At 52.4% G+C, this 25,251-nt stretch overlaps 1 protein-coding gene across 1 annotated transcript; it reads left to right on the forward strand.

The window, feature by feature from the left end:
• The first annotated feature begins 6,532 nt into the window (after positions 1–6,532).
• SCN2B (sodium voltage-gated channel beta subunit 2) lies at positions 6,533–19,761 on the forward strand. Its single transcript, XM_006175332.3, has 4 exons — positions 6,533–7,187; positions 14,494–14,660; positions 14,961–15,171; positions 15,840–19,761. The coding sequence occupies exons 1-4, from the start codon at positions 6,968–6,970 to the stop codon at positions 16,037–16,039; spliced, it is 798 nt and encodes a 265-aa protein (XP_006175394.2). The 5' UTR covers positions 6,533–6,967; the 3' UTR covers positions 16,040–19,761.
• Positions 19,762–25,251: the final 5,490 nt, after the last annotated feature.

Here is a 25,251-nt window from a genome sequence, read left to right on the forward strand (position 1 = left end):
TGAGTACAGCTCCACGACTTAGGCCGGCGCTTCCTGATTCTGGCTGGGGGTCAGAATGGCTGGTGAATCTTTGCTGGGACTCACCAGAGTTGTCCTGGTTTGGAATTCCTAGGTGGAGCTTGTGCTTGGCTTTTTCAAAAGTGACACTCATGAGTTGTCAAAGTGGTCAGCCACTGATTTAGCTCTTGGTCTGAAATGTGAGGTTCCTAAACTTCTTGGTTACTGTTGTAAGATTGAATAAGGTTAGTCTTAAAAATCTTTTGGTTCTGAACTCCTAGTTCTAGTCTGGGCTTGGCTCAGATCTCCGCTTCTTGATGCCCCCAGGCGCTCCTCATTCTCTGCCTTCCATTCTTCCCTCTTAGCCATGCAGGGCATGGATCAAGGGGAGGTCTTTTGTGGGTCTCTGATTTCTGATCCAATCTCAGGTGGAGCTACATTTTTGAGAGATTCCTCTCACTCTCCAAACAACGAGGCCCCTCTCATGACACACTCATTAGTAACTTTCTCTTTCACCGGCTGTTCTCCGGCCTCCACCTGGAGGCCTGTAGCCATTCTTGGTTCTTGTTCAGCCCTGGCTAAGAGCCATTAAATGTTTCCTTCTCACCTGTAGCTCTAAATAAGGCGTATGTCAATAATTTACAGTATGTGGCTTGAAGGTAATATCCTTTCCAAGACATACCGGGGAGGGGGCACTTGTTGACATGATAAATAGAGGGGGGAGGAGAACTCTTTCATATCCCAGGAGTTCATGGGAGGAAGTGGTTTCATGTCTGGGCTATTAGGTAACATGCTGTTTTGGGCTGAGGGGCCCTTTTCCACTTCCTCAAATCTTGTCTTCTTAGGATGATGACCTTCAGGATACCGAGTGAGATGGATGGGTGGCGGTTGTACATGTGTCGTTCTGGGTGCAGGGGAATAACTGAGATGAAAGCTGGAAGGTGGGCTGAGTGGTTTTTCCACAGGCTCCTGCAGAGGCTCTTTGATCCAGGAAGTGTGGGCCTGCCCCACTGGGGTTTGACTTGCCCATGTCAAATTTGATGCATTGAATGTTTGGCTTCCATTCTGCATTCAGCGGTTGTCACTGAGGAGGAGAAAGAGGAAGCCCATCTCTCTCCCCCAGCCCTACCTCTCCCCAAACCTTCCTCTTACACACAAGCATGGAGTCAAGACTGAGAGTGGAAGTCCACAGCTGTCAAATACTAATTTTGCCCCAGACCAAAATAGCCCTGCAGGGGACCATGGAAAAGACCTGCGTGCTCCCTCCTGCCCTTCTCTTAAGGGTGGTTGTCTGCTAAATCCAGGACCACGAAGGCATATGGCCTCGGGAATGGCTTCAAGGTCAAACAGGCCTAGTTGAAATCTTGGCTCTGCCTCTTACTCTCTCTTCAATATTGCAAAGTTCATGTCAATTCTTTGAGGCTGTTTCCCTATATGTAAAATGGAGACTCACAGGACTGTGAGGACAAAAGAGGTCGGTTAGGGGCTAGAGCTTGGTCTGAGCCCTCCATCCTTTTCCAATGTGTTTTCCCCAGTGGATTTGTCTTCTGGTGATTCAGTCCTCATCTCTCATTAATTTTAATTTTTGTGGGCAGGAAGCCCTGTAACCATAAATACCTAAGTCCCCCTTCCCATCCAAAGAAAGAGCTAGGAAGCTGAGCCTTAGGAAGGGCTTTGCATAGCTCTGAGGAGTGACTTTCTGGCAGGCAAGAAATCTGGGGATGGAGCAAGCTCGATCTCCTTGGAGATCCAAGCAGTTTTGTTACTTGAATTTGCAGTAGTTAAAGTCTCTAGAGCATCAGATGCTCTTACATTCAAAAGCTTCCAGAAGCAAGCAGGCTTTTGCCAACAGAAATCTGTCTAAGGGTGGAGGGGGTAGGGCCACCCAGGAGTAATGGAGAATCTAGCACCATCAGAGTATGGCTATTGGAACTAGAAACAGTTCAGCCTGTCCACCGAGGACTTGTAGAAGATGCTTCTCCTTTAAAAGGCTGCAGCCTTCTGCCAGCCTTTTGGTCTTTTGTTCCTCATTGCCAACTCATTCTTACTCCTTTTGTCTAATCAGTATACTTACATGTCTATATTGGCAATTTTCTTTTATGAAACACTAGCTCGCTCTCGCCTGCTCGCTCGCGCGCTCTCTCTCTCTCTCTCTGTGTCTGTTTGGAAGAGGTCATGCTGCCACTGATTTGGCTCAGTTGCTTAGACCCAAAGAACCTTAGGTTGCAAATTTTACCCCAACACAGACCAGTTATCTTCTTACTAAGAATAAAATTTCTCAGGATTCTTGACCTTCTGTCTTGGCCCGTCATTCTGTTCTGTCTGGTTTGCCAATGTGGTTTGGTCTTCCTCAAGAGAGATCAGGCAATCCATTACCACTTCTTTAAAACCCAACAATCAAAATATTCCTTCTTTATCAAAAATTAAGGGAACTTGGAGTTTTCTCAGAAAGCTAGACCTTTTTGATTTCATAGATGGTGAGAGCAGGAGTGATTTAGCTGTCCCAGAACTTTCAAAGCCCTTGTCTGAACTTCACATTGTATGTTCATGACCTTTTGAGATTGGGTGCCATCTTGCCTACCCATCCAAAACTCCCTTTTTTTTTTTTTTTTTTTTGTGCTCTCTGAACCATATACCCTCTGTCCATATACCTTTGTCTCGTGTGCTTCTGAGCCTTTGCTCTTGGTGTCCCCTGCCTGGAATTCTCTTTCCCTCCTTGCCTGCCCAAACTTTCCTTCAAGGCCCTGCATGAGTTCCACCTGGGTGATCTCCTATTTCTCACATCTTCCTAGATCTCTACACTTTCCAGATTTTATCTTCTGATGTTCTCTAATTGTTTCATGAGTGTGCAGCTTTATTTATTCTCTGAAAGATCTTAAACTCTTAGAAATCATGCTTTAGGTCTTTTCTGTGAGCTTTTCAGCATCTGAACCCATGTGGGATAATGCCTTGTTGAATGGAATTCCCAGGGAGTGGCTGGACCTGGCTCCCAGTCCCCATTCTACCACATAAAGTCAGGCTGATGGAGTTTCTGCCCTTTCCCCAGATGTAAAATAGACATTCATTCATTCATTCTCATATGCTCAGGGCACAAACTCAGAAGAATAAGACAAAACTCCTGTCTTTAAAGAGCTCTAGTTGAGGAGCTCTTTAAAGATGTATAAACAAAAATGACAGTACTCTCCAACTCCTGTTAACAAGGAGACCCAAGCAATCCCAGTGTACCTGTAGATGGGAGTTGATACATTTGTCTCCCTGTTGAGAATGTAAGCTCTCAGAAGATGAGCTGTATCACATTCATTTCTGGGTCTATAGTTTCTAGCCTAGTGTCTAGCATGTGGGGACATTAAATAGATATTTCTGTGGAATGAGGGACTTGATAAACAAAATGAGTGAATGTAGCAAGGGTCACAGGAGCACAGAGACAAGAGGTACGCAGGCAGACGATAAGGAGAGGGTTACTTTGTCCCAGATTTTTGAAGAAAGACTAGGAGCTTGCTTGCTGAGCAGACAGGAGAGGAGGCACATTGCTAGAGGAGGAAGCTGCAAAGGCAGAGACACCACCACGTGAATCCCTGTGAGGGTAAGAGAAACCTCACCTGGTGTGAAATGGCTTGGGAAGGGCCTGGGTGGGGAAGCGAGGTGAGTGAAATTGTTATTCCTGAGCAGGCTGCAGGGTGACCCTAAGCTTGTTCCTGCTCACCAGTCCCTTTTCCCCAGTCCCCCCAAACCTGGCCTCTCATTGCCCCTTGGCTCCTGGAATGCAAACCTTTTAATATTAGTGGAAAGTGTTACTTCTTAAGCTTTAATGTGCTCAAGAAACACCTAAAGGTCTTGTTAGAGATGCAGATTCTGATTCTTTGGGTCTGAGGTGGGGCCTGTGACTGTGTTTCTAAGGAGCTCCCAGGTGATGCTGCTGCTGCTGGTCCTGTACGGCAATGGTAACTAGGGAGGCAACGGTAACTAGGGAGGCTCTCCATAGCCTCAACTAAGAATTCCAAAGGCAAAAGGAAACTACCTTCTTTTGGATTATTTGTAACACTCTTGTCCAGCAGGGGAGGTAATTGAGTGTTGTCTGATAAAATCTTCAGGGATAAATGGCACTGGGTAGAAATGCCAAAAATAGGGCTTCATTCCACAAATAGCCCATCTCTGATACTGGTGTCTTTGTTCTAAAAAATACCTCTGTGAGTTTCTACTTCCCAGGCTTTTATCGGCTCCTGGGGAAGGCATACTGTTTTGGAGAAAATGGGCATCTAGGGGTCCAAGTGAGCTGTGGGGAGGTTCTGGGGTAGCTCTCCCTCTTACTCACCCTGCCAGGAAAACCCTCTTGTGATCTGGCGCCTTCTGCCCTTCGGTCCTGGAGGGCTGGATTGGACAAAGCCTAATTTAAGTTGTGTATCTGTTTTCTCTTGGCCAAATTCTGGATAGAGGCACAGAAACTTCTGGATCCATTTCTTTTCTTCCTTTTTTTTAGTGGAAGTATAGTTGATTTACAATGTTGTGTTAGTTTCTGGTGTACATCACAGTGATTCAGATACAGACATAGGGATATACACATTTTTTTCATTATCGTTTATTACAAGCTATTGAATACAGTTCCCAATGCTAAACAGCAGGACCTTGTTGTTTATCTATTTTATATGTACTAGTTTGTATCTGTTAATCCCAAACTCCTAAATTACCCTTCCCCTCTCCTTTCCTCTTTGGTCACCATAAGTTTGTTTTCTGTGTCTGGAAGTCTGTTCCTGTTTTGTAAATAAGTCCATTTGTGTCATTTTGGGATCCATTTCTTATCTCAGATGTCCCCAAGGTAGAAGCTTCTAGACCCAGTGTGAGACCAAGTGAGCCTGGAAAGCAGCTTTCCTGGGTCTTACAGGAGCCCTCAGCTGCATGAAGAAAAAGGAGGAGGCCGGCTACGTCAAACCAAAACTCTCTGGCTGACATGTGCCTGCGGCAGCATGGGTGGCTGTGCAGCAGACTGGGTCCTGGCCCAGGGGCTGGTGCGGGAGCTGAGGCCCCGGCTTGTGCCGTCCATCCCTCCGGGCACACCTGTGAGCCAGGCCGCTGCTGATGGTGGAGGAGGCCTGGGCCTGAGGACTGTGGCCCCTGGAAGACACTTTTCTCCCTAGGCTGCCCCGTCTCTCCTCTGATTTTCTTTCCTTTGGGCTGTGAGCTCTGTGAATGAGCCACCAGCAGCCAAACTCTGGTGAAGTGAGTGACAGGCACTTTGGTGGCAGAGTTTGTGCGAGATGCAGGCATGGACAACCGCCGCCAGTGTGGAGAACCATAGAGGCCTCTTCTCCATCCTCTGCTGTCAGCACCTGCCACCCAAATTCGGCCCACTTCCCTCCTCCCGGCTTGGAACAGCTTCAGCGGCCTTCTCTAGATTTCACTACCTTCACGATGATGTCGACAAAGTCCCATCCCTCTCCAAATTCTTTCATTCACTCATGCATTCAGGGTGCCCATGTGTAGCTGTGCGTCACCTGCTTACTGTCTGCTCTGAGCCAAGCACTGTGCTGGCCTCCCATTTGGTTTCTTTATGTTCTGCCTCTTACCACCTTCTTTACACACAGACACATGCATGCAGAGGTCCCCCGCTTCGTCTATTCCAGTCTTCTCTTCCCTGTGTCTCTAGACAGCCCCAGGGAAGGAAGGTCTCGTGTCTCCTCCCCTTGGTAATAGGCAATGTGGACTACTGGAAACGCCTGGTGTTTCCCACAGACCTCAGTTTGGGTCCTGGCTGGGACTCTGCCCTTAACTATCATAGGTGACTTGAGTGAGTTAGGCCCTATCAGCCTCTGTTTCCTCATTGCGATTTTAAAAAAAGAGACAAAATCAGCTATTCCAGGCTTACATCTAAGTAGAGATATCCTTGGTAAAGACTTGGCACAGAGTCAGTGCTCTAAGATGTTAGCTGCTCCCTCTTCGGAGCATCAGTCGCCCATCGCCGGCGCAGGCGCAGGTGACTGTGCACGGGAGCCTTTGTTCTGCTCAAATGTCTTCCCAAGAAGAGTCGGGGGTCACCTTCTCTGCTTGGGGCCACCTTGGCACTCTACCCCAAGTTCTCCTGCTTGTGATATTAGCCTCCTTTCCTTTTTCAAAGGAAATATTTTCAAACAGACACTGCAAAAGAGAGAACTGAATAATGAACCCTTGGCATCTTTCAGCAGTTTCGACAATCAACAGCACCTTGTCACCCACCTCCCCTACTCTTTTTTTTTTTCCCCTAGAATATTTTAAAGCAAATTCCTGTCATCCTGTCATTTCACCTATAAACACTCCAGTGTGTTTAATAGATACAGATGTTAAAGAATATAACCACATTGTTTTTTTATCACACCCAACAAAATTAAGAATTATTCATTAATATAAACTAACACCCAGTCCATATTTATTTTTTCCCAATTATCGCTGTAATGGCTTTTTACTGTTGGTTTGATTGAATCAGGATTCCCCAAAGATTCACATTAATTTGATTGTAAGTTCACTTGGGTGTTTTTACACCAGCCTGCTTTGATCTCTTTTGTTTTTTGGTGGAAATGCTACAAAAATGAGGAAGTTCTTACTTCCTGAAAGTCTCCCAACTCACTTCCCCGAACCCTGTCCAAACAGCACAAACACGAGCATCTCCTTTTTTGAGTGTTTTTAAATGACAAAGAATTCACCCCTTTCAGGAGCTTTGAAATAAATGGGTTCCTCAAACAACCTTCAAACCCCAACAGTCATCCAAGTGAGGAAGAAAGGCAGGACCCGTTTAGCTCTTGCTTTAGAGGGTAAACATTTCCGAAGAACTTCGTTCTTTGTGGAAAGACTTTTTTATGCCCTCCCACCTGCTTTTCGAAATCCACCAACCACAAAATTTACTCCATCCCCTTTTTTCTCTCTCCCTTTCACACTCCCTCTCTCTTTTTAGCAGCAACATACAAGCCGGCCATATTAGAGAGATGGAAATAAAGCCTCCTTAATGTTTTATGTGTCTTTGAAGTACATCCGTGCATTTTTTTTTTTTTTTTTTTTTTTTTTTTTAGCATCTAACCATTCCTCCCTTGTAGCCCTCGGCCCCTCAAATCACCCTCTCCCATATCCCACCCGACTAACATCTCAGTCTCTGAAAATGCACAAAGATGCCTGGCTACCTCGCCCTGCCTTCAGTCTCACGGGGCTCAGTCTCTTTTTCTCTTTGGGTAAGTTAGACCGCACACCTGCATGCTCCTGAGGGTCCAGAAGTGCAGCCGCAACAGGAGGAGGATGGGGACCGGGGGCAGGAAAGAAGACAGTGCTGGAGCTTCTCTTCAGTGTCCTTGGGAAGGGAGGTTCCCGGGGTCTGGGGGAGACATTGCTGGGGACTGCATAGCGCTGGGACTACTTGGTCACAGAAATGTTGGGTCAGGGGATCTGAGTGTTCCTTGGGGGTGTCAGTTGTCAACAGGGGTGATTTTTCTTTGAATTTCCCTGAAATGGACCTATGTGGGGGTGGGGGCAGAGTGTAGGTTAATCTGCAGAGTCGCTTCATGGATTTTCTTTTTCTTTCTTTTTTTTTTTTTAAAGCTGCTGAAAGTGTGGGGTCCTGGGACTTAATGCCCCCTTAAGGGGCTTCTTTTGTGAACCTTGATCTTTGGAATCTGGTGGGTTTAGGATATTAGAAAAGGGTGTACGTGGGAATTGGGGGCAGAAAGTTGAGTCTGGGTCTGGCTTCCTGGAAACCTGTACCATTGATTTGTTGCAATGTGTGTGGGAGTAGTGGGGAGGTAGCCTTGAGGACTGATCTCTGGATTGGGAGGAGAATTGCTGAAGCAGGCACTGATGGAGAAAGTCTCTGGTTTGGGCCAGATGGAGTGGAGGAGGGGTCAGGTGAAGGGATCAGAAAAAAGAAGGGGGAAAAAAAGGAACTCATGGTCTGAGTGTGGCTGTGGCCCTGCAGACCAAGTCTCAGAACTGTCCAGCCCTGCCTTGCAGATGGCCTGTCAGGTGATTCAAATGCTAATTTCATACTTGGCCATTCCTGGACTTCCTGGTGGGGAGGTGGGCTAGAGAGTTATTTGCAATCCTGCACAAAGGTAGTTTCGTTCTTGTTCCTAAACTTACTCGTTGCTGGCGTAGCAATTAGGATCCAGTCCAAGGGTCGTCAGTGGAAATATTCCCCATCACAGAGGCTCTCGGTCTCACTTCCTTTCTCCCTCTTTCTCTGGCACGCTGTGCTGGATATCGGGCAGGGGTGCTAAACAGAGACAGCGCAGGGCCCCTGGCAGCCTGCAGGATAAAGCCTATTAGCTTTGCTGAGTTATCACACATAGTAACGACAGAGCAGGAATGTTATGGAAGCTCAGGCAGCAGAAAGAGCATGAGCCTTGGAATCAATCTGGGTTTAAAGCCACCTTTGTCATTTACTTCACACTATTGGCAAGTTACTCCATCCCTCTGAGCTCCAGTTCTTTCATGGGTGAACTGGAGAACAGCTACTGCCTGGGCTATTTGTGAGTCTGGCACATAACCAGGGCTCAGTGCTAGTCATCTGTATGAACGCTTTTCATTGGCCTGTGCGCTGTGTATCTTGTTTGGTCCTTACGGTAATTGGTAATCGTATGAGGTAGATACGTTATTATCCTCATGTTACAGATGAGGAAACAGGCACAGAGCAGTTAAGTAACTTGCCCAGTAAGGTCACGGGACTAGTTTAAAGGGAGCTGAGATGTGAACCCCTGCTTATCTGACTTCAGCTCATTCTTAACCACTGAACTCTACTGCCCCTCATGTTCGAGAAATGGTGCTGCTATGTTAACAATAACTTTAATTATTTAATCAAAGAATCTCACGTACAGGCAAAAGGAGGGGAGCTGGGTGAATGACCAGCGTGTAGGGAGCTGGGGACAGAGGACAGGCGACCTCCTTTGAGAGCTTCCAGTGGGAAAGAGACAGCCTTATGAGAGCCTTATCTGCGTGAAGAAAGGAAGGGAGCTCAGGGAGCAGCACCAGGGTGTGGCGCAGGAGAGGATGGAATCTGGAGTGAAGAAGTCAGGGCATGGGGGTGGTGGTGGGAAGAAGCTAAAGCCTCGGCAGATCTGGGTGGGGGGAGGACGCAGGAGTAGGGACCTTGACCTTGTACTTGACTGCTGCTGTGATGAGGCACACCCTGGTTCTCCAAGACTGGGGGCTCAGGTGGACAATGGAACTTTGGTGGTCGTAGTGGCATCAGTCCCCAAGATGGAGAGATGCCCCAAGTGACAAGGGAGGGGGCTATGTCAGGGGCTGGGTTTGGGAGGATGACCATGGAGCTGACAAAGGGAAAGGGGACAGCTGGGCAACCTGCTGAACACACGACAGAAGTGAGTGAGACTAGTTTTCAGTTAGAAACAGTCCAAACGATTGGTCTTCCCTAGAGTTTTTCTCCACAGTCACTGGCCTGGTTACCAAAGTCTGGGTCACGTGAGGGGAGGCCTAGGAAGTGGTTCTCGCTCGAGCCCACTGCACACAGACACAGAGGGGAAGGTGCCTTCCGTCCTTTCTTCTGTGACTTTCATTGAGTGCCCTCTGTGTGTCATATATTGTTTTGGGTCCAGGGATACCAAGATAAATAAGCATAGCTCCCTAGAGTCTCTTGAAGGACTCAGGCATGTAAACAAATTACAACAACGCAGCATCATATTATTACCGTTAAAAATGTAATAATAGCAGCTAATCTTTTTTAATGGCTGACCATGTCCCAGGCATGCTGTGAGCTTTATATTTTAGTAAGTCATTTAATCCTCACCAGAGCCCTAGCAGGTAGGTCCTACTGTTGTGTCCCATTTTCAGGTGAGGAAACTGAGGTGCTGGGAGGTAACCATCTTGCCTAAGATCAGACCAGGGTGTTAGACTTGGCCATGATGCTAGTCTGGCTCCCAGCCTGGAAGCGATAGCTGGGCTGGGGAGAGGGTGCAGGCGCTGGGGAAACCGTCACTGAGGCTTATTAGCTGGGATCTGCAGGGTAAGTAGGAGGGCCCAGGTGCAGCAGGGTGAACGCACTTCCCAACCCAGAGCAAAAACATGTGCAAAGGCACGGAGGAGGGCAAGATGGAGGTGTTTTCAGAAAAGTAAGAACTCTGGGGTCGCTGGAATGGTGGAAGCGTGGAGGGCTGGGAGCGGGCAGGAGATGAGGCCGGGAGGTCGGCTGGGCCCAGATGGCAGAGGGCTTGGAAGCCTTGCCTGGGAGCCCGGACTAGATCCCGAAAGCAACACGGGTCCAGTGGAGGCTGGGGGCGAGGGTGACGAGGACAGGTGTTCTCATGGCTGCTCGGGGTGAGGTGGGGGCGTGGGGGCGGACTGGCCTGGGAGAGGAGCCCCAGAGGTGGGGACGAATCTGGTCTGAGATCAGGAGACAGGCTGCGTGTCACATGCACCCAGGAGGCAAGGGCTGCCCCAGGAGACAGTGCTCTGGAAGGGTGGGGGATAATTTCTCTGCTTAGATCCCACATACGCTTTCTCTCTTTTTTTAATGAAGAAGAAAACAAACCTACCTCATAGGTTGCTGTAGGGATGGAAAGAGGCATGAGGAGGATTAAATTCTAGTCTCTGCAGGAAATAATGTTTGACAGGAGATGTGCAAATTGTGATCTCTGCAAGATGGGCCCGTTAGAACAGGAGGTGACACGGGGCCCGAGGTGCCCAGATAGATGCCTTGGAGAAGGTGAGTGGGTCTGGGTATTGGTGATGTTTTGGAACGAAGCTCAAAAGCCACAACCTTACTGTACCCCTGTTGATCATTTCCTTTCTGTGAGTTGGAAATCAGGAGACCCAGGGCCCAGACCTGGTCCCAAATGGGAAAACCAGGAAGACTGTGGGGTCCCTGAGTGCAGAAGTTCCTTTAAATAGGACCATTGCACTCTGGCCAGCCTGCCTGGAGTGAGTTTGGGGTGGACAGGGGAGGCTGGCAGGTATGGAGCTGGACCTGCCACGTAGACAGCAGGAGGCCTTGTCCCTGGGACGCCTTGGAACAAAAATCACACTCCCACCCAGCCTCGACCCCTCAACGGTCTGTCTGGAGCCTGGCAGCCTGGGTTCAAGTTTAGCTTTTGTCACTTAACCAGCTGTGAACTTGGGCTATTCATTTAACTTCTTCGTGCTCCATTTCCTCATCTGGAGAGTCGGGGTGATAACAGGGATATTGCATTAGACGAGGTAATATCTGTGGGGTCCTTAAACAGCGCCTGGCACGCAGTAAGCACTCTGTTGTTACTGTGAAGACCTTCTGTGGCCCTAGCTGTGGATTCCGCTACCTTCCTGAAGCAGCAGAGTTCATCAGGAGCCCAGGATTTTGCTCACAGCTGTGCCCTCGTTGCCTGATGATTTTCTTATCTTTAATGAGGGTCTGGATTGGTGAAAGGCCTCAGACCCTTGCCTTGAGCCTGAGATCCTGGTGAGGCGTCAGGCGGAAGGGGGTACCCTGGACTAGGAGTCAGGAACCATGATCCTGGCACCAGCTTGTCCCCATCCGCTGTGTGTCTCTCTGGCTTCACCTTCCTCACGGTTAAGACGGTGGGGCTAGATCGACAAGCTTTCCCCCTCTGGCTTCCTCTGATTTGCTGACTCCCTTCTCCTCTCTGCTGTTGGGACTGGACAGTTGACTCCTCTGACCACTAGAGGGCACACGTGTCCGCCTGGTGCCTCCTGCGGGACAGGCTGCAGGGATGCGGGGGAGGGACCCGCATTGCACCTCTCTGTCCGCCCCCTTCCTGCTGGCCAGAGAAGTCTCCTCGCTCCCCGTGGGTGGCCTCCCACACAGCAGAGGGCTAGCTCCTTCGAGATGGAGGGAGCTTCCTGATGGGGTTCAAGGTCTAATTGGCGCGATGTTGCGAGCTGGGGCAGGCCAGAGGCAGGGATGGGTCAGCCGGATTCACAGGACCTATTTCCTAATGCCACTTAGAGGAGGCTCCTTTCACTCAGGAGCCCTGGGAAGGAGGCCGACCCTTCCCAGGGACGGTGCTAGAGAAGCAGGGTGTTCCTGGGATAGGAGGTAAGCTCAGGACAAGGCCCTGCCAGGCTCCTTCCCTGCAGATTCCTCCGCCTCTGCAGAGTAGGGGGGGCGGAGATGGCATTTTCAGCGCACCTCCTCCTAGGCTGGCGCTGTACTAGGTGCTTTCATAATGGCTGTGGAAGCGGGGAGCTAGGAGCCGGGCTTTGTTCTCGGGGGCCCACTCGGCCTCCTCAGTTCATTTTCCCCTGATGAACACTGCAGCGCACACCTGGAAGCCCCGGCCTTGCTGATGGGGCCGCATGCCTATCCCTCTACTGGGGCTGCGTCCTCACCTCTGGGGCCAGCAGTTCAGAGCATTTCCTGTTCTTAAGCCCTGCCCACTGGCTCTGGCCACTCCTCCCAAGGGCTGGGCTGGGCAGAAGGGATAGTCCCGCTTCCAGGGTGCAGGGCAGCCGCTTTGGGACCCAGCAGCTTTGCGCAACAAAATCATTTGCAAAATCAGAGTCCCCTCCCAGACTGCTGCCATTAGGCCTGGCCCCGTGCCAGATCCCAGAGAATCTCAGGGAGCTGCCCTGAGGGGTCCATCTCCAAGGTGCCCCTGCCAGAAGACTGCCCCAGAAGCCCTTCCTATTTAGGGCACAGATCTTGAGGGGAATTTAGGCTACCATTTGTTTTGTATATTTTTTCTTATTTAATTGTCATAATAACCCTGAGAGGTATCATCAGCTGTGTTCTACAGAGGAAAGGACTGAGGCTCAGAAGGGGAAAGAATTTGCCAACGTTCTCCCAGCTAATTGAAGGCAGAGCTGGGATTGAACCCAGTCTGTTGAGAACTCCATGTCTGTGTTAGTCCCGTATCAGTAGGGCCCTGGCTCTCACCTGGACAGCCTTCTAGCTCCACCCCCCTCCCCCCTCCCCAGGCCCATCCCCTAGCGGCTTCCTACCTCCCTCAGAAGAATGGCTGGCCTCATCCCTACCTAACTCTGGGACCTCAGGTCCCTTCCACTTGCCCCCCTGGGTCACACTGCTGGTTGTACCCGAGACATGTGATGGTCATTTCAGCCACTGGGACTTTACTCTTGATGTTCCGCTGCCTTGGAACTTGATTCCTTCAAAATTTCAACCGGCTCACTCCCTCACTTTAGTTGGGGGCTGTCTGCAGGGCACCCCTTGGAGCAGCCTGCCCGGACCACCTGATGTCACTCTGCACCTGGCTTTATTTTGCCATGTATCACTACCTAACGTTACAGTCTTACCTTATCCCTGTTAACGTCTGTCCTTCTCCCTAGAACATAAGTTCCTCATTACAGCACCTCTGCCGGCCTCCATCACAGCCGTAGCACCCCCATCCCCACCCCCCTGTGCCTAGACTGAGTGCCTGGGGCATAGTAGGTGATTTAGAAATATTTGGTAAATGGGTGAATGAATGATGGATGCCGAGTATTACTGTTTATCCTCTGTAAAGACTATTAGTCTTTTGGAATAAGGTTTTGACAATACTGGCCGAGAGTCTGAGAACTCAGACATGGACTAGAGTGAAGGAAAGGAGGTGCCTAGGGTGCAAAATTTAAGGAGGTGTTTGCATGCCCCTGAGAGAGGGCACGGCCTTAAATTTTGTGCCCAAGGCTTTCTGCCCTGTGGTGGGGGTTGCGGGGGGCACTGCAACTTCGGCTGGAAGAGCTTTGGCTCACTCCCCTCGCCCAAGACTCTACCCTGCTTAGGATGTCAGAGTGGGATAGACCTTTCTCAGCCCTAGCACTCAGGGCTCCTGGCCAGGTGCTCCCCAGGGGATTCCTCAGAAACGTGCTGTTCCCACCCTGCCACCCCTGCAGCCTGTAGCAGCTCCTCGCTGTGGTGTTTCTAGGCCTGGCGTCTAAAAAAGGGCCTCCTGTCCTTGAAGACCCATCAGTTGGTCCCTTCGAATTGTGCTGATTCTTCTGGGGCATCTCCTCTCTCCTGCTGCTCATCTGTCATCCCTGCCAGAAGCCTGGGGTAGTTAAGGGGCTGGGCTGGGATCAGGCTTTACTCTGGCCCTGGATTATAGACAGCGAGGCCTTCTGAATCTCCACCTGTCCTCCAGGCTGCCGGCGCCCTGGGGACACTCAGCTTCAGCTGGAAGGGCTTTGGCTCAGCAGAGATGGTTGGAGGTGGTGGGGAAGAAGGGAAACTGAGGCCAGCACAGTGCAGGCCCTTGTCCAAGGTCTTCAGCCAGCAGGTGGCCATGACAGGGTGGGGGCAGGACAGCCAGGCGGAGGGCCTGTACCACTATGGTCCTGGAAAAGACTTGAGGCCATCTGTCCCTGGCTTGACAGATGATTTGGACTCTCTCCACCCCAGCCTCACTCTGCCCCAGCATTTTCCCCAAGGGCCACATCAGGTACCCCTCATGAGCTTTGCCCACCTGACCCCTGACTATTCCAGCCGTAAGAGCCCCAGCCAGCTGCCATAGCTCTGCTCCCCTCCCTACCAGGTGCAGAAGGCTTGTCCCCTCCCTGGCCCTGTCAGCCAGAATCCTCACCAGCTTTTGGCTTTGTCCTCAGTGCCACCAGGGTGGAGCATGGAAGTCACAGTACCTACCATCCTCAACGTCCTCAATGGCTCTGATGCCCGCCTGCCCTGCACCTTCAACTCCTGCTACACAGTGAACCACAAACAGTTCTCCCTGAACTGGACTTACCAGGAGTGTAATAACTGCTCTGAGGAGATGGTGAGTCCTGGGAGGAAGGGGGGGTGGGGGAAGAGGCGGGAGCCCTGCTGCAGGAAGCCCACCTTTCCCACCACCTGTCCCTGCGCTGGACCAGGACCCCGGGAACCCTAGTGGGCTGTGCTCCAGAGGGACTTGGCAAAAGGTGTGTTGTCATGCCTGGGTGACCCTGGGAGGGTGGCAGAGATCTGGAGGTAACTGCCTCTCTTCCTCATACAAGGGGGCACGGGAGGAGGGGCATCCTGCTGTCCTTGCCGCTCCTCGCTCATCCAGCACCCTTATCCTGTCCCTCACCCCACTCAGTTCCTCCAGTTTCGCATGAAGATCATTAACCTGAAGCTGGAGCGTTTCCGAGACCGCGTAGAGTTCTCAGGGAACCCCAGCAAGTATGACGTGTCAGTCACACTGAGAAACGTGCAGCTGGAGGATGAGGGCACCTACAACTGCTACATCATGAACCCGCCCGATCGCCACCGCGGCCACGGCAAGATCTATCTGAAGGTCCTCATGGAAGGTGAGGGGCTGCTGGGGGACCCCTGCCTGTTTCCACCCAACTCCTCTCCAGCAGGATTAGCTGGGGCTCCTTGGGAGAGGCTGTGCCTTCCTGAGGGATATGCTGGGTGGAAAGCATCCATTTTATTTCCTCTGGTCCTCAAGGACCTGGGACTGTCTCAGAGAGTCCTTATGATGCTATCCATCATTATCTTGATCTTAAGAATCCTAAGAACAGCTTCCATTTATTGGACACTTTCTCTCAGTCATAGGTAGAGCTAAGTTCTCTATATGCATTATCTCATTTCATCCTCATAAAACCCTATGAGGGAGGTACTATTATGCCCATTTTACAGATGAGGAAACAGGCTTAGAGAGGCTAAGGAAGTTACCTAAGGTCATGCAATTAATAAATTGTACAATCAGGACTCAAACTGGGTCTATCTGACGTCAGTGTCTGGCTCTTAGATACTGCATTATACTGCCCTCCCCTGTGGCTTCTAGGTGCCTGGGATTTGGGGTGGGGTGCTTAGAGGTCAATGGGTTGATTTTTGGCTTTGATTAAGTGCCTGCCACTGAGGAGAGTAAAGTCAGAACCACTGCTCGCATCCTGGGGGGAGCAGGGGCCTGGGGACAAGGCCCCCTCTGCCAGCCCAGCACTCAGCAGTTCTGTTTCCCCTCCTTCTCCAGAGCCCCCTGAGCGGGATTCCACGGTGGCGGTGATCGTGGGTGCCTCCGTCGGGGGCTTTCTGGCCGTGGTCATCTTGGTGCTGATGGTAGTAAAGTGTGTGAGGAGGAAAAAAGAGCAGAAACTGAGCACGGATGACCTGAAGACGGAGGAGGAGGGCAAGACGGATGGAGAGGGCAACGCGGACGATGGCAACAAGTAACGGGCGGGCGGGCGGGCGGCCAGCCCGCAGCCCCTCCCTCGTGTCCTGTACTCCCCCCACACTCCGCCCCGCACACTGTGTCCCCGCCTGCCCTCTCTTGGTGTGTTTCCCTCCAGCCTGGATCCCAGGGCTGTCCTGGGGTCTCCTGAACCCCTCCCTTCGTATCCCCCACCCTGTACCAAGAATGACCCACCTCTCTTTCATTGAGAAACCTGCCGGCGTCTGGGACGCGTGGGCCCTGGGAGGGGGGAGGGAGTGGTGCACTCAAAACTGCCTGTGTGAGGGTCGCACAGAGAGAAAGGGGAGTGTGGGCGGTGGGGGAGGGGGAGGCCAGCTGTCCAGCCTGCCCAGTGCCTGGACTGGTCTGGTGGCGGCTTCAGAGGGGACCTCAGGTCCGAGGGGCTCTGCTGGGCAGCCTCTAGGAGGCCTGGGCTGTGGCGTCGCTCCGCTCCCAGCCCTGGGCAGCCCTGTCAGGCTCGGGGTGGCCATAGGTTCCTATAACTTGGGTGGGGTGTGTTGAAGGGACAACCGTGTATTTCCTGGGTGTTGGCGGGAAGCTGGGGCTGGAGGCAACTAGAGACAAGCCTTGGCCCCGGGAGCTCTGCTCCCACCCTGAGAGCTGCTACCACAGAAGCCTCCGGTTTTCTGGTGGCTGTTTAACCCCTTCAGGTGTTTGGGAGAAAAGCACCGAAGGGCTGCTGAGCTGGGCCATGGCGGGGTCGTGTCTCTCAGGGTGGTGGTCGCTCTTCACCACAGTTACCCAGTAATGGGACGAATTTCAAAATGAGCTGAGGGGTGGAGGGGCTGGGAGGGGTGGAAGGCCGACTGCCTTCTCCCCCAGGGTGGCCGCCATCTGCCTGGGCCAGGAGCAGCCGTGAGGAAGGGGTGGGAGCCACGCTGAGGGGTCGGTGTGCAGAGAGGGGGCTGCCCTTGGGGCTTTGGTTCACCCCCCCCCCTTACCCTCAGCAGGGTTTCGTCTGGCTTTTGGCCCTGAGGGGAGCCTTGGAGCCTCTGAGGCCCTGTGGCCACATCACATCTGAGCCATGCTGCACCCTCCCCAGCCCCGACAACGCTCCCTGTGGGGGAGAAAGTAGCGCTGGTGGGGGGCCCACTTCCACTGCCATTTTACTCACAGGAAGAGGGAATTGCTTATGCCTCAGGGGAGGGAGGGAGATGGAGAGAAACTGCCTTGGAAGACCCTCAGAGATCCACTAGCCGAGTGGCTCAGACTAACAGGCGGGGAAACTGAGGTTCAGACTCACAGTAGCCGAGAGTCCTGTGCCTCCTCTGGTTCCTCAGTTTCCAGTTTGAATCACTAGAGCCATAGCTTGCCCGGTGGGCTGAGGGGGAGGCAGGGGGGCAGGCTCTCCGGACAGGGAGTTGAGGGAAGTGAGGAGAGGGAGGTGGGCCCCTCCAGCCCTGCTCACCTCCAGGGAACCCAGCCCCTCCAGGCTGTGACAGAGGCAGGGATGGGAGCGGGAGGGCAGGGATGCTGGCAGTGCCCCACACCAACCCCAGCTGACCCCCTGCTGCACTTCCTGGCCTTTCCTGGGAGCTCAGAGCTCAGGCCCTGCCTGGGCTGAGGGAGTCAGTGCCCAGGGCTGGAAGGAGTCTGGGAAGCGGGTGAGGACAGGACTGTGACAGCCCCAGGGAGCATTCTCTGTCTCTGCCCAGCAGATGGCCAGTTTGGGGAAAGAGCGAGAGCTTATGGAAGACTCGGTTTAATTCACTTCAGTATCCATTGATTGAGCATCTCCTCTGTGCCAGGCACTGTGCCAGGTGCCAGGGATGCCCACAAAGCCATAACAGAGTTGGGAACTGCTAGGTCAGCTCTGTGGGGACCAAGATTAATTTTTTTTTTGGTGCATCTAATTCCACCTCTGCAGCCACTGCTTCCAGGGCTGGAGTTGGAGAAGGAGGAAGAGATTCCAGAATCTGGGCCCTGGGAAGGGAGGAAAGAAAAGAAGGAGGGAAGATAGGACAGGTATGAGGGTGAGAGGCCAGGCAGAGCGGGCACAGAGTAGGGGATGGGCAACCGACCAGATAGCTCCTGGATGGGGTGGAAATTCTAACTCATCAGTACTTAACTGCCAATCAACACACTGCCAACGGGGGTGGGCTAAGCCCCCGGGATGCCTGGGGTGGGTGGACATTACCCATCCTTGGAGCCAGCCAGCTGAGAGGGGAGAGGTGTGTGGTGGGCACCCTCGTTCCAGCTGAGACCAAGGGTGGTTGTAATAACACTTCTGCAGCTTGCAGATTTCACTTTTTGGCAACTTCTTAAGTGCTCTCCTCTTTCCAGGATGAGTGAGGATCTGTGTGGATGCTGGGAACTTTTTTTTTTTTTCCAGGACTCATAACATTTAGGGGAATTATTTGCAGGATTCCCTAGGTTTATTCTAAGAAATCCTAACTCTCCTTAAAGAAGCCCAAGACTTCTGAATTCCTTCCTTTCCCTGCCCTGACCCAGAGGGTCCTGGGGAGAGCAGTTCCTCTCCAGGGATCTCAGGCGCCTGAGCAGATAGGGATGGGCCGGGAACCACCTTTGTCCCAGGTGTCCTCCCTCATATGCACTTTCTTCCCGAGCCTCTTAGAGTCTCTTCCTGCGGTCTCACAGAGCTGCCCTCCCCCCCCCCCCCCCCCCGGGGGCAATGAGGTTGGGAAAAAAATGGGGCTTCTGTGAATAGAAGTGGGAAACCGGTGCGATGTTTTCCCGGCACCCTGCTTCCCAGTGTATACCAGCAAGCTGTTCCTCTTCCCAGCACGGTGGGCTCGGGCCCTGCTGGTGGTTGCATGTTCCTGTCACTGCGCTCTGCGGGGTGCAGTCTGCTGGTTTTCCCAACTGCCCCTGCCTCTCCTGCTCTCTTGGAATTCTGTCCCTTCCTCCTAATTAAAGGGCCACTGGAGAGAGAGATGGGCTGGCCAACCCATGGGATTTAGCTTATAAGAACAAAGCACACCTTTTTCAGGACTGAAATGCCTTGAGGTGCCTTGGAACTGGCTTTGGAAATAGCTACCCGCCCCCCTAGCTATGGATTAATACAGTTATTCCCAATTTATAAAAAGGAAAAGCTGATGGGATCCATATTTCTCCCTGTGAGTCTCCTGGGCAAGGTTGGGCTGGTAAGTATTTGCAAGCTCAGGTTAAGCAGATGGACAATTGAAAACACTGGCCAGGTCCAGAAGGATAGTCCCAGGCCATAGGAATGGCTTGGTGCAATTGGAACGGGTGATGAATCAAGACATTTTTCTTCCTACTTATGTCTTAAGATAGACAGCCTGTGTCTCTTGCTGTGCCTCTTGCTATGTCTTCCTTTATTGAAGCTTGCTGATGCATTTGTACATAGTCTATATATAGACATATTATATATACAAATATAAAACATCTCACTACATCCACTCCAAAAGTTACATTGGCAGAAGGTGGGGGGAGGGGGGACAATCATTTCTCAACGTTTTGCGTTAATTCACCAAAGGCAAATTATAGAATGTTCTTATTGCTCTTTGTGCACTCGGAGGGGGAAGACACAACCACGTATGCACTTTCTAGGACTCGTGTGCTATATGGTGATTGGAAGCGGCGGCGGGGAGAGAAGCTTAAATGGTCCTCTGTGACCCAACAGCTGTGATATGTCTGCTTTTGGGAGCAGACTGAGTTCCTTTCGCAGTTTGTCTCATTGCTTGGATTTATTGGCTGCAATAAACAGATCATCTCCCCTGAACATCCCTTGAGTGTGGCTTTTTTCAGGGGTGCAGAGTGGGGCAAGTTGAGGCAGTGCCAGGATTGTGACAGGGACTCCTGATGGTCCTTTCCTGGTGCTCCCATTGACGCTGCCAGATCCCCATCAAGGATGGGGTCATTCTACTCCCCTCCTGTGGTCAGATGTTTCTTCTTTTTCCCTCTTTGCCTTCCCAGAATCCTGGGACCCAGGATCTTGAAAGCGTCCACCTTGAAAGCACCCTGGGGACAAGGTGGCTAAACACCCACTTCTTGGAGCGCTCTTGGTTATTCCTGGGAGACAACAACTTTTTGAGCCCCCAAGACTGTTATGCTGCTGTTGTCTCTTCTTTCTGTGAGTGGATGGGTCAGCCTTCCTGCCCCCTGTTTCTAAGCTGTATCTGACTAGGCAGACATCTCTTTTGCCTGCTGTGGACTCAAGAAAAAGAGATGACAGCTGGTGCAGAGTCTGCCCTCACGCAACTCCATGGATGAGGGTGTCTGGGGGAAGAGTCAGGTTGCTCACGTCTCCTCTGCAAACTGCTGTATCCTATTTACGTGCTGCTGAATCAGCCCTGAATTCAGGACTGAAGGCAACCACCTGGCCCAGAGACACATCCAATCTTTTCCCCTTTCACTTCCTGTTCTTATGTCTCTCTTTGTATTTCTCTCCCTCTCCCCCCCCCCCACCCCCCGCCTCTCTCTCTTACACACACACACCCTTTTGCCTAGGAGCCTCACCTAGATAAGAAAAGCCTCAACTTTCTGAATGGCAAGGAGATACTGAAGTGGTTGCTTTTCTCCTGTTTTCTTTGTCATTTCTGCCCGCTCCTGGCACTTCAGAGACATTTGCCAGTGGTTAGTGGTCAGATGCACTTAGAATATTCAGGAGGAGCTGAACATTCGTAGTTCTAATGCCTGCAAAGATCACAGCTGCTTCCCGAGAAAGAAGCCAGGTAGAAGGTTTCAGCGTTAAACAGAGGCGGCTGGTATTTGATAGAACCAAAGCTACCTTGGCTTAAAAGGATGCCTGCCCTCGGAGCCTCTGAGTCCTTCCAAGGTTGGGATGTCAGAGAGGATGCTTCTCTACTTAACAGACAAGGAAATTGAAGCAGGGGACTTGGACTGAGGAGCAGAAGGCACTGGGGATGCCAGCTAGTTCCTTCCGGGTGGACACGGCCTCTCGGTCTAGGGCTTTTCTCCCAGAACACTGGGAGGATGCTTTGGAGCTGGGCGTGGCTTCTGGGAGGGCTGGATCTGGTTCAGGCATCTCCCCTAGACTGATGTTCCTTGGCCCAGCCTGCTGCGGGCCTGTTGGGATTATTCTGATTGCAGGATGAGCTGCCTTGTCGGGGAAGGGCTAGCTCCCACCCTGGCACTCAGGATTGCTCACTGGCTTCCCGTGTCCCCCGACTAAGGGGCAGGTGTCTGTACAAGAGCGTCTCAATTCCCACTGCCCCTTTGCTTCTCCCCAGACCCCCTGCAGGGTTCAGGCTCGGGCACAGCCACCGGCCTGCCCATGGCCCGCTGCCCTGGAATGCAGGTCTGTATGTGGAGGATTTCAGAGTCCCTAGGACAGGCTTTGATGGCCAAAAGGAGTGGGGTGTGAGAGTAGATTTTTACAACATCAGAGACAGGAGGGGTCCCAGAGACTCCTGGACCAAGTCTTCTGACTGTCCTGAATGGGAAACCAGGGACCAGCTCAGGAAAGTGACTTGCTTAGGGTCCCATGATGTGTCCAGGACAATCCAGGCTCTCCCAGCACCTCCGGGTCACCTGTGCTTTCCACAGCCCACACCCAGTGTGCGCCTGGTGCTCGGCACAGCTCCTCACCGCAGCCCACAGCAGCCCAGGCTCCTGCCTGCCCCTCCCCAGCTGGCCTTGAGTTGAATGAGAAGAGGCCCCCATGCTTCCTGGAAGGGCTCCCTTTTTAAAGCTGAAGTTCAGCGAGGGAAAGGAATTTTCCAAGTCACACAGTTGGCTAATTACAGAGCCTGGCTTTAGCTCCCATTCCGAGTCCCACCTGCACACTCCAGTAGAGTGACTTCCCTGTGCTGGTTTGTATACAGTCCCTCTTAGGCCACTTGTCTCTCTCTCATCTTGCAGGGGTCGGGGTTTTGAAAACAATTCAGGTGAGAGGAGGCTGGGACAGTGCCTGGTGGGCTGTGGGCTGGGCATCTGGGTGCACAGGAGCATGGGACCCCCACGTCTCCTGCCCTCCTCCACTGGCACTTCAGGGGCTTCAGGGGGTCCATGCTGGCAGGGCCTTGGTGGCACTGCCCCCTACAGACCTCTCACCCCACCAGCTTCTTGTCATCCCTGGCTACCATGCTGATGTCCAGGGTGCCGACCACCTTTTAGGACAAACTCCGGCTGCCCAGTGGTTGAGAGCTGCAGAGGGTCATGGGAAAGGAAGTTCATCTTAGAACTCTATCCTGCCATCCTGACTCGGATCATCAATTTGGTCCTAAAACAGATTAGCCTAGCCCAGGACCCCACTCCTTTGCAGGGCTGAGGAGGCCTCAGTGTAGAAAAGGGAGAAAGACTGGGATGGAGGTGGTGGGAATGGGTGAGTTGGAAGTGGGTAGCCTGGTAAAGCAGCTTCTCCTTTCACCTTGAGTCCATGAGGTACAAGGGGAGGCAGGCAAAGGGCCACTGGACCCTCAGCTTGGCTACTTGGGAGTCCATGGGAGGGGCTTTCCCTTATAGCCTTGGCAAAGTCACCTCTGTCCCAGCCACAGCTGCCTCTGCTTCTCAATGGGGATGCATTCATTCCCTGTAAACAGGTGGCATGCGGACTAGGAACTGTTTGCCTCAACAGATTGAAAGCTCCCCCTGTGGACAAATGGGCAAACGCAGAGGGTGTGTTCTGCCAGGAGGGGAAGTGTGTGTCCCAGCTGATGGCCAGCACAGTGGCTGGGGCTGTGACCACAGCGGGGAGGAATTAGCCTTGTGTCATTCTGCCTTAGGGCAGAACATTAGGGCTGGCGGGCAGAGACAGATAGGAGTCGGAGCCGGGTAGTGGGTCGAGTTTCTCTGAGGTAGTGAGATCCTCAATCCGGAAGTTATTCAAGCATAGCTTGGGGGTGTTGTCAGGAAGATTCCGTATATCAGGGCATACTTTTAGGTGCTAAGTTTATTGACATTGGCCCTCTGCAGCCCTCATTTTAGGATTCAAATGATGGAAGTGGGATTAACTCTTGCTTGCCTGAAGATAAACATGGCATACAATGGGTAAGCCCCCCATCCCACCCTCTGCCTTCTTACTCAGTCATGCTCTTCCGCAGGCTGCCTCTGCACCCTCCTACCGCCTTACTCTATCCATCCTTAGCAACTTATCAAGGGTGGGGAAGGGGAGGGGGCGAGCCCCTATTCACAGTGAGAAATAAGCTGAGAGAGGAAATTTGGAGCTAGAAACCTTCGGGAACTTCTTTCCAAAGATCAAGCCAAGTTAACTTGCATCCTTGGCCGTCTGGCTAGGGCCGGCTTCCCCCGTCTTTCAATCAAGACTGTAGAAAAAGGCGACAGTCCTTTCAGCCTTTCCCTCCCTTCGCCCTCCCAGCTTTGCCAGTCTTCAGCCTCCCCTTCCCTTCCCCACGGCAGACTCACGTTGCATGGGCTTCTCCACAGGAGCTGATGTTGTTTGTGGGGATGGGTGGGTTCTTTTCCAGCCTGGAAAGGGCTTAGAGGGCTGGGGTAGTTGTGGCGGTGGCAGGATGAGTGACAGCTGGCTAGACTAATAAGGATAATCACCATTTATTGAGTAGCTACTCTACACCTGGCACTGAACTAGGCATTCTATGTATATCAGCTGACGTAACCCTCAGGCCAACTCCCCAAATATGCATTGTTTTCTCACTTGTACAGATGAGGAGACCGAGGTTCTGCTATACTAAGTATGTGTACACCCAAGATGACCCAGCTAGAAAACAGCGAAGACTTCAAACCCAGGGCAGTGGGATGCCAAAGCCATCACATCGCACTGTGAGAAACATCAGGGGACTGGTTTCTTGCAGCCCAAAGATCTAGGAGTGGGTGGGGGCAGGGTGACTCGGAGTCAATCTTAAAATGGCCGTGGGCAACAAGAGAAGGGCAAAGGTGTTTGGAAGCAGAGGCACGCCTTCCTGGTAGGCTCCTAACACCCCACCCTCTGCATGGCTCTGGCCTTGGCTGGTCACCTTCTCCTCTCCTGGCATCTGAAAAACCTCTTCTTCACCTGCTGGCTAGTAGTCTTCCCGTCTCTACCCCTCCTCCTGGGCCTGTGTCTCACTCCAACCTCCCCAAGTTACCCTTCACTCCAGGTCCCACGTTTCCTCCTTTCCTCTCGGCCATCTGTCCCCCACCTCTGCCCCACCCCCGTATCTTCTCTCCCATTCCACTTCCTCCCTCTCCCCTCACTTTGCAAGATCCACTGCTCCCGCACAGCCAATGGGACCAGAACATTCAGGGAGCCCTGCCTGGCACTCCACACCACTTAACGCTTTGGTTTGGACAGTCTGTCCCAGTGCCCGGTTCACAGGCAGGACCAGGTCTAGGGTTCCAGGAGGACATCTGGCCATTCAGCCAACAAGGCAGTCCCCTGGGAAGCCAGGCTGCAATGAATGACAAACCTTCCCTACACCTCTGGCCCCCCAACCCTCCTGAGCCCCCATCCTCCCTTGCTGGGAGGGCAGTGGGGCATGGTAACCCATGAAGCAGGGAGGTAGACACATCTCTGGGGCGCTGGTAGAGTGGCTGAGCCCCTGCCTGGGGCTTCATGCCCCACCCCAATGTGGCCCAGAATAAAGGGATGCCCAGGACTCACCCCATCTCTGAGCTGCAGTGAGGGAAGCAGGCGCCTGCTCCTGGAAGGGGGCACACACCCCTCTCCAGCGTGGGACTGTCCGGCGAACATCTCCCTGGTCAGGGAATTTCAGCTCCCTCCTCCCTCTGCCCTCTTCCTCCCAATGAGCTCATCTGTCTGGGGCTCCCCACCCCCCTTTGCCTGAAATGATGCTTGGAAAGAACCTGGCAGAAAACAGAAACAGAGGAAAGGAGGGATGGAGGAGGTGGCTGCCTACCTGCCTGCACCCAGAGCCCTTAGAAAGTGCAGATGGGTGAGGAGGGTTCAGGAAGAGTTTATCTCTACTCCAACTCTCTGATGCGAGGTGGGCTGGGGAGCACCAGGCAAGGTGGCCAGTACCGGTTCCTTGCTGGACTGCTGAGCCACGTGCCTGCGGCTTGGTTTGGTGCATGCTGTCCTGTTAACCCCCTCGGCACCTGCCAAACTTCAGTGGATGCTATGCTGAGACTGTGGCTGGGGTCATGTGGGCGCTGGGCAGGGGGGCAGGAATGGTGAGTAGGGATGGGCAGGGAACAGACCTAGGTGCACTGGAAGGAGGCTCCCAAATGTCTGTCCACCCAATCCCAACCTGAGAGGCAGGAGGATTTGGGGGCATTTAACTTTAAGTGAATGGATGCAAGGAGTCTCAGCTCCTACGGTTCCAGCGTCCTG

Source organism: Camelus ferus, chromosome 33, assembly GCF_009834535.1.
Source record: "Camelus ferus isolate YT-003-E chromosome 33, BCGSAC_Cfer_1.0, whole genome shotgun sequence".
Taxonomy (NCBI): Eukaryota; Metazoa; Chordata; class Mammalia; order Artiodactyla; family Camelidae; genus Camelus; species Camelus ferus.

Bases quoted from the DNA above. Each gene is read 5' to 3' on its own strand.
- SCN2B (XM_006175332.3), top strand. From the start codon at position 6,968: ATGTTTTATGTGTCTTTGAAGTACATCCGTGCATTTTTTTTTTTTTTT. The intron at 7,188-14,493 runs GTAAGTTAGACC...CTTTGTCCTCAG, and splicing joins CAGTCTCTTTTTCTCTTTGG to TGCCACCAGGGTGGAGCATG. The intron at 14,661-14,960 runs GTGAGTCCTGGG...CACCCCACTCAG, and splicing joins ATAACTGCTCTGAGGAGATG to TTCCTCCAGTTTCGCATGAA.